The sequence below is a fragment of the Dendropsophus ebraccatus genome, chromosome 8, assembly GCF_027789765.1.
Source record: "Dendropsophus ebraccatus isolate aDenEbr1 chromosome 8, aDenEbr1.pat, whole genome shotgun sequence".
Classification (NCBI taxonomy): Eukaryota; Metazoa; Chordata; class Amphibia; order Anura; family Hylidae; genus Dendropsophus; species Dendropsophus ebraccatus.
The window spans coordinates 92,713,826-92,722,676 of NC_091461.1; the positions used below are offsets into that span (position 1 = coordinate 92,713,826).

General features: G+C 41.5%; 1 protein-coding gene across 2 annotated transcripts; it reads right to left on the reverse strand.

Annotated features, from left to right (window-relative positions):
• Positions 1-76: 76 nt before the first annotated feature.
• On the reverse strand, positions 77-8,838 carry LOC138799580 (gastrula zinc finger protein XlCGF53.1-like). 2 transcript variants are annotated; one of them, XM_069980970.1, is made up of 5 exons: positions 8,781-8,833; positions 6,018-6,147; positions 3,931-4,107; positions 3,723-3,846; positions 77-2,154 (listed from the first exon to the last, which is right to left on the reverse strand). In XM_069980970.1, exons 2-5 carry the CDS (start codon positions 6,093-6,095, stop codon positions 707-709), a joined length of 1,827 nt encoding a protein of 608 aa, XP_069837071.1. In that variant the 5' UTR covers positions 6,096-6,147; positions 8,781-8,833; the 3' UTR covers positions 77-706. The 2 variants fall into 2 exon arrangements, with proteins under 2 accessions (XP_069837071.1, XP_069837070.1); XM_069980969.1 differs by having other exon boundaries at positions 78-2,154; positions 6,018-6,119; positions 8,781-8,838.
• Positions 8,839-8,851: the final 13 nt, after the last annotated feature.

Below are 8,851 nucleotides of genomic sequence, written 5' to 3' on the forward strand. Positions count from 1 at the left end.
CAGCCTCGTAAAGATCTGTCTGTATATAGCCACCACCAGAGGGAGCCTACTACATAAAGTAAAACCTTGAAGTCAATTATAAAACTACATGCAGTAAGCACCTTCTAATGGATTAAGTGCAAAGAGTTCTTCTATTCTATAGATTTAGAAGGATTCAGAATTCCACCCACAAACATTTAATGATGCCTACAGCTGTTTCCACCACTCCCATAGAAGTAGGGCCCTGGGCGATTATCAGCATCTATATCAACCTGTGTTGTAGGTCTTGCTCCTTAGTTGTCTGATCAGATTGTTCTGACCTGTCAAAAAATAATCATCCGTCAGACACACATCTACTCAAGTAATTGGAGGGGGTGACAGCTGATTGCAGCAAAGGGGTGCGCAAGGATGATCTAATGATTATTTGTGCAGCCCTGGCTGCAGGATTAACAAGCCATGTAATAGGCTCTGTAAACTAGTGCTAACCTACAAGTTAAGTGCTTGTTTACAGTGTAGCTCGGGCAGTGTAATAAAGCCCTTGAAGTGGAGCAATAGAAATGTTAGCCATTCTATTCTGTTGCTCTCCAAGCAAATGTCTAGTAGTATTTCAATGTAAGAAACACAAAATATGTTCTTTTTATACACTTCCTTTTAATCTAAAAATTAAAGGGGACTTCAATAAGCAAAGATCATACAAACAAATTTCCTAGTATGTAAAGTTCATTCACTAAACACTCTTGTCATACGTAGAATAAGGGCCAGCATTATAGATGTTGTGGGACCAGCCATTCATTTTATGGGAATTCCAATTGTCTTGTAAGCTGTTAACATAGTTCTCAATGTTGGTGGCTGGTTTCTCGGTCTCGTGAGTTCTGAGGTGCCGGTTCAGGTGGCCTTTGTGTCCAAAACGTTTCCCACATTCTGCGCACTCAAAGGGTTTCTCTCCGGTGTGGATTCTTTGATGTACGATCAGATTGGAGTTGTTGGTGAAGCATTTGTTACATACAGGGCAGACAAAAAGTTTTTCCCCTGTATGGATCCTCTGATGTATAACCAGGCTTGACTTATAGAAAAATAATTTTCCGCACTGTGGACAAGACACCTTATTTCCATTGTGCATTGCCTGGTGTTTGTCAAGGCCAAAGTGAGAGGTGAAGCTTTTCCCACATGTGGAGCAGACATACATCCCATCTACAACCTGTGCGGTTCGGTGGCTCATATGCGGTGCGTTCTCTGGGGTTTTATTCCAGTCCCTGTGTTTTGTTACTGAGAACCTCTTGGTTGTTTTTGCTGCATCTCTAACTCTGTTCATTGCTTGCCCAGGAGTTGATGTATGGAGTCTCTGTGTACAGTCTGTGGGAATGTATAGTTCATAGCCCTCTTCATGAGAGAGAGGTTCCACCTTAATTTGCTTAGGTATAGACCGTGTCTCTATATGATCAGGTGGTATGTAAAAAGAGGAATTTTGACTTTTTTCTTCTTCACAAGGTACATATTCCTTCTTAATCTGACCTAGTGTGTATTGGGCATTAACGCTTGCATTTGTTTTTTGCCATGGCTCCTCCTGATCATCAGAGGATGGATATTGCGTGGATCCATAAGTGTCCGCGTCTGTGGGTACAGATTCTTCCTTAATGGCAGTGTACACATACTGATCCTGTGTATAAGATGTAATTGTGACATTATCTATTGGGGGTTCTCTAATACAAGGCAAGAACTCTGGGTGACTAGACTTGGCATCTACAAAGCCTTCTGCAGAGTTTCTTCCAGAACAGGGAACCTGCTCCTCATTCTGACACACTGTATATGTTACCTGTGTCTGATCACTGGATGTATAATTCTCATCGTCAGGTTTTATTTCACTTGACAAGCAAGGACTGTGGGTATTTGTTTCTGAATACGGGACATCATGAATAAAGTCACCATCTACATTTGCCAAAGATCCACTATCGATAGTTGAGTTTTCTGGCGGCTTGTTGTCTCTCTGCATGTTCTTAACAGTAGCAAGTTTTTCCTTATATTTGCTCAGGTATTTGGCCCTTCTTTTCCGGGGTTTTCTCCATATAGATGCTTTCCTGACGGCCTTAGCTTGAATGTCATTTGCATCTTTAATTGAACAGAGTGGAGGAGGCAAGGCTTGTTCATCCTCTCTTTCAGTTTCTTCCCTATTTAAAACTACAAGAAAGAAAGGTAAGTGAACATAATAATAAAAGACGAGAAATAATACTGAATAAATCTCAATTCAATATAAGAGTCAGATCAGCAGCCCTGTACAATTTAATATTATTTTAATTGATTTATTTTTATAATTCATACCATAAAATCTACTAAATACAGAAGGTCAAATTGGAGGGATTAAGCAGACTATAGCCCAGTACCAACAAATGCTTTGAAGATTTAGGTTGATAATTGTTATAAAGAATGATTAACCCTTTCTTGACCCATGAAGAACAATTACAGCATGGTTCAGGTTAAGCAGTATGTCTCAGGCTTGGGAGCAGCGCCCACACCATCCCTGGGGAGCACCGGCTATCTGCAGCCAACATCTGCCGGTAATGACCAAGCTGGATACCACGCTGACGGTGGACATTATTCTGTTTAGATGCTGCGATCAAACCAGTGTTTAGATGTGTCAATGGTGGTCTAGTGGATTCAATGGCACCCCTACATTGTAATTCTGGGATGTCAACAGGTTGTCACAGCAGCCTGAGGCCTCTGCTGGGTGTAAGAATAAAAAAAACCTCCTTTAATAAAAATTCTAATTACGTCAAAAAAGGTGATTTAAAATGAAAAAGTAAACAAAGAAATACAAAATATTTGGTATCCCCATCAGAATTCTCAAGACAACTATACCGAGTTGTAAGCTTGTTTGATTTAAAACAGCCTTTCAGTACAGGAAATTTTTTTTGTATTTCCAGTCAAACATGCTGCTCTCTGCTGCCACCTCTGTCTCTGTCCGGAACTGTCCAGAGCAGTAGCAAATCCCCATAGAAAATCTCTTCTGCTCTGGACAGTTCCTAACATGGACAGAGGTGGCAGAATTGAGCACCATGTCTGGGCTGGGTGTTAAACATAATTTTCCATTTTCTTTCAAATCCACCGGTGTCAGAAAGTTGTACAGATTTGTAATTTAAACGTAAAAATCTCAATTCTTCCAGTAGTTATCAGCTGCTGTATACCCTGCAGGAAGTGGTGTATTCTTTCCAGTTTGATACAATGCTCTCTGCTGCCACATCTGTCCAAGTCAGGAACTGCCCATAGAAAACATTCCTGCTGTGGACAGTTCCTGTCACAGACAGAGGTGGCAGAAGACAGCATTGTGTCAGACTGGAAAGAATATACCACTTCTTTCAAGACAAACAGCAGCTGATAAGTACTGGAAGACTGGATATTTTTAAATAGTTCATTACAAATCTATATAACTGTCTGACACCAGTTAGACACCATTAGAAAGAATTTTTACAATGGTGTTCCCCTTTAACTGTGTGTGTGTGTGTATATTATATTCAAGTATTGTGTCTTTTTTGAATGTTTCAGCTATTTACCTAGCAGTCGTGGTCACGACACAGACTTGTGTTTGTTGCAGCGGTTTCCACCTATTACAGTTGTACTGACATTGGCCTAATACTGCTTAAAAACATGAACATAGTATCTTCCACCCCTCTTGGAAAACTCTAATAAAAAAGCCAAATAGTCCATTAATTGTTAAGTATTTAGTATACCAGTCATTGAAATTCACTAACCTTTACTCGTGTCACGGTCGCGATCTTCCATCAAGACATACTTATAGAGATCCTTGTGTTCTTCTACATACTCCCACTCCTCCATTGTAAAACAGACCATGATGTCCTCGTATCTAACAGGAACCTGACACACACAAAGATACAGTCACTGTTTCAACACCAAATTGGTATTACAGTATATTGTCCCAGCATTCCCAGCAGCACTCACCTCCTCAGTCAGCAGATGAATGATCTTGTTGGTGAGGTCCAGGATCTTCTGATCGTTCTCTTTATCACTGCCCCCTGATGAAGAATTATCCACAGTGACGCTTCTGCATGATCTCCCAAACTTATGAGAAATACTTCTTGTGACATGTGGAGTCGAAGGGTTAACAGGTGCATAATTCTGGAGGTATAAATAGAAGTTATAAAGGTTACTACACAGACCTGTTGGTTTGTAATAACAATAAACTTATGGAACTAAAACAGACTAATGGACATCACCAGTAAGTTATCACTTCTGCCTTTAAATCACAAAATTTACTATTTTTCTGAACGTAGTTGGGGAAATGCAAAAATATCAGACATGCCATGGAAAATATGTTTAAGTCACCTCTTTATGTATGATGATCAATTTCATCAATGGCCAGTTCCAAACGTCATACATACAGCAAAGCCATATGCACAGAGCATGAGTGCTAAGTCCCTACATTTCTGTATTCTACATCTATAGCCAACCTAGACTAATGAAGCAGAGAATGTAACATGCTTAGTCACTTTTTTCATCTTTCATATGGTACTCTAGTATGAAAAATGATGCTGGGGGAGTAGTAAAAAATAAAAATAAGTCATACTTATGTATCCCAGTCCCCCGCAGCTCCCTCTGCTGGTCACCAACTTCCTAGACAATACATCAGAACAGGACCTGGCGCTCTGCCAATCACTGTCAGCTGCGAGGTTCAGTCTCAGTAAGTGACTGGCTGAGCAGGCAGGTACTGGTGAGAGGATGGCGGCTAGAAACGGCATCGTTTACACAGTGATTTGATGCACCAAGAAGAGGCATTGTTCTTCATCATGCTCTTCTTCTTTATTTTTCTCTGAATCTCCTCCATATTCAGCTGGTGAACAGCTGAGGGGCATGGAGGGTTATTGATCCTTGATATAAACTTTTGAAATGTACAAGTTTTGAATGGTCAGGTTCTTGATATTCAGACCCACACCAATAGTTAGATGTAGTCAGGAGAAGTGCGGCTCCCCCATCTCATTGCAGGACGCAGACTCCTTATAATTACAATGGATCCTGCTTTCTGCAGCAAGTCAGAAAAGGAGGAGTAAAGCTCCAGGCCCTGTTCACACATCCGCAATTGTGGACAGAAAATAGGATCAATGTATTTCAATGGCCCAATTTACACATCTGTAGTAGTTGTATATAGGGCTGTAATCTATACCACAAAAAAAGGACAGACCCTAGTGTGGACTGAAATTCCTCCACAGACACACCAAATAGAACCTTGTGGGATCCGTTTTTTTGCAGATATGATCTGCAAAAATACGAATCCGCAAATAGTGAGTAGAACATATTAACCACTCCTTTTCATTTTTGCGGATCAGCAAAAAAAATACAGATGAAAATTTATGGATTGCTAATGAAAAATAGTGGACTCAAATTTGCGAAGAGAAAAATAGTGTGAATAGACCCGTAGGCCCAGTTCACACTGGGCAAATACGAGATATTCCGCTGTGCTCAGTGTCATGCGGTGATTGAATGGGAGGGTGTCCGCTTCCTCCCCTCTCCACTCAAATAATTGACAGTAGCGGGAGCGGACGCGCACGCCCTCCCATTCACTCACTGCAGGACACTCAGTGTGAACTGGGCCTTAGCCCAAAGTTTCTTCTGGCTACATCTACCAATTGGTAGGAGGTGTAAACACCCAGATCTTGACCTATCAAAACCATAGTGTGTCATGTAAAAAGGTTTTGAGGAAATGATGGTAACAGTAAATATTTCTTTACTAGTTGAATGAAAAATGACCCGCACTAGACCCATGGTTGGCTCATGCAAGGTTTAGTCTTTACTGGGAGGGAGGAGAGGCACAGCAAAGAAGAGGCAGAGCTGTACGAATTATGGCATCACAGACATCAAATAAAAAGTTCTAATAAAACAGATGAGTCAAGACTATATAAACAGGAAGTGCCATGTTTTCTATGATAACTAAAAAAAATGATGAATATAAACTACAAACTTGCTTTATATCACATCTACTTTAGATTTTGAAAGTTATAACGACATAATACAATGCTTCCAGACCCTCTCACCTCTCCAGTCAGCAAATAGATGATCTCCAGGGTAAGTTTCAGTATCTTCTCAGTCATGTAATTCCTGTCCTTGTCCATCCTCAATAAATTTGACTAGAATTCCTGTGTAGATGAACAATGGTCAGTCCTGCTGCACACACAAAACAAGTAAAACCATGTAAGTATCTAACAGATTCATTTTATGTGAGATTCTGTAAAGGGGAATGCAAAGCAGCCCCATTCATTCTTTAATTCTCTGGATTGACAGTCTGGGCCATCTAGGAAAAACGGTAAAGACACAGCTTCTTATTTAGGCTGGACTCAAACATGGCATAATGTATTGGGAGAGCAAGGTAAGTATATAAGCCTATATGGTGGGGGCTTACCATACAGGGGGGATTGCCTATATGGCGAATACTATTTACGGGGGGCTAATCCAACTAACAGGGGCACTACCAACAGGGGAAATAACTACATGGGGAGGGGCCTTACTACTAAATCACTGCACAGAGAGGGACTAAACACTATATTAGGACTAAAAGGAGACCTAACTACTATATGGGGGTACGGAAAGGCCTGACTACTATATGGGGGCACATTGAGGCCATATGTGCTGGAACAAAAAAAGCTAAAATGTTCCTCTGGCAGATTGTGCAGAGAAGAGTGGCCTTGGTTATACAGACATGAAAAAGAAAAGTGAACAACTTCGATTAGAGATGTCACTTATGAGTCACTGGATAAAAACAACTGTTATCATGTATGCAATCTGCAGGACCTGTGTAAAACTGATACATACCTATGCATAGTCACTGTATATGGGGATATTGGTCTAAGTATAGTATAAGATGCTATTCAGTAACAGTATGGTGGTAATGGCAATAGTCATGACAAGGCGGTAGTATCCGTCCCTTGTATACTGATACAAAATCCCTCAGCCCATTATCCTTGGCAAAGCTGTCTTGCATGAAACTGGTCCTGGTGCAAAAAAACTTGGGAAACACTGATATAGATAGTAAAAGGGAAAATTAAAAAAAAATTTTTGATTTAAACATTAGGTCTTGGAACTGAATCAGAAGGTGGCTCCTCAAGCTATTAACTTTCCGGGCTTAATACTTTAAAGGGAATCTGTCACCATAATTATTTGGGTGATCCCTGGCAGCTTCTCTTCATACCACCAGCCTTGACTGATAGAGCTCTCTGTCTAGGTACATGGAGACATCGAACAATCAAGGCTGGTGGGGTGGGGCGATGACTCTTAGTTTAGGCAGAAAAAAAGTGATTACAGGTTCCCTTAAAGGGGTTATCCAGTGCTGCAAAAACATGGCCACTTTCCCCCCTACTGTTGTCTCCAGTTTGGGTGGGGTTTTGAAACTCAGTTCCATTGAACCAAATGGAGCTTAACTGCAAACCACACCTGAACTGGAGACAACAGTAGGGGGGAAAGTGGCCATGTTTTTGTAGCGCTGGATAACCCCTTTAAAAGTTCTTTTTTTTCACACAGCGCTCTCTGCTGCCACCTCTGTATCTGACAGAAACTGTCCAATGCAGGAAAGGCTTTCTATGGGGATTTTCTACTGCTCTGGACTGTTCCTGTTACTGCCCCCTCCAGAACAGAGCCCTACTCTTTGTTTTGAATGGGTGCCATGTATGCACCACTCCATTCATAGACTATGGAGCTACTGAAGATAGCTGAGGGCATCACTTTGATGCTTTTTATAACAAACTATATATATCTGATGACGTGTAAGTGTACAGAATGAACAGACGCAGAGGTTGCAGACTGCCTCCCAGCACACAATATATACAGCACGCCTTCTTCCACGGGTACCTGATAGAGATGAGCGAATTTGCCAAAGTTCGGGTTCATATGAACCTGAACTATCGGCTTCTGATTCCCGCTGTCTGCAGCCTCCATGAACAGGGTGGATACAGCCTAACGGACCGCCCGGAAACTGGGATACAGACATTGGTAAATACTGTATCCCAGTTTTCGAGGCGGTCTTTACCCTGTTTACGGAGGCTGCAGACAGCGGGAATCAGAAGCCGATAGTTCAGGTTCATACGAACCGGAACTTTGGCAAATTCGCTCATCTCTAGTACCTGATACTGGTGAGTGGCAAATATACTTAGATTGTCAACAAAGATTTTTGTTGTTTTTTCCCCCACTAAATAAGGGGCAAAATTTCTCTTAAAAGTCAGGTTGGGGCTACTCATTTTGGTCACATGAGTAAAAATCACTGCTTTGTACCTGGGGTAAATAAATGCGGGGCCATACCGCAACCCAATTGTCGTAAGAAATCCACCTGATAGATGACCTGTGACTGTGGGGTTGCAGTGGGCCCCATAGTGACCCCATTTAGTGACCTTATATGCAATGCAGCCACACCTGAGCCCCACATTCCTCATATTAGGTGACCTTCCATCCTGACAGACAGATGCTGCATGCAGCGGTGACATCACTTCAGTATGAGTGACATCATTTATCAGAGCAGAACCGTCCAGTCACTGCACAGCCTTATACATGTCTGATTATATGCTATATGTCATTGGTTGCCATAGGCTTCTATGAAAAAGGGAATAATTGCAGGAAGGCTGTAGCTTCTGGTATAACTGTGTAACCAATGCACTCAATGTAATGAATGGTTGGATAGCCATGGATACATAGGTATAGTGTAGCCTCTTATATCTATATATATGTCTGATGACGTGTATCAGGAATCAGTATCACTACCGGTGAGTAAACAGATAAAGCAGCACAGCACACAACGTGAATATGTCACCAACCTGCATCTGCCTTTATCTGCCAGGTTCTTCATCACCTCGCTGGCCGGAAGTCATTAACCGGAAAGGCAGAG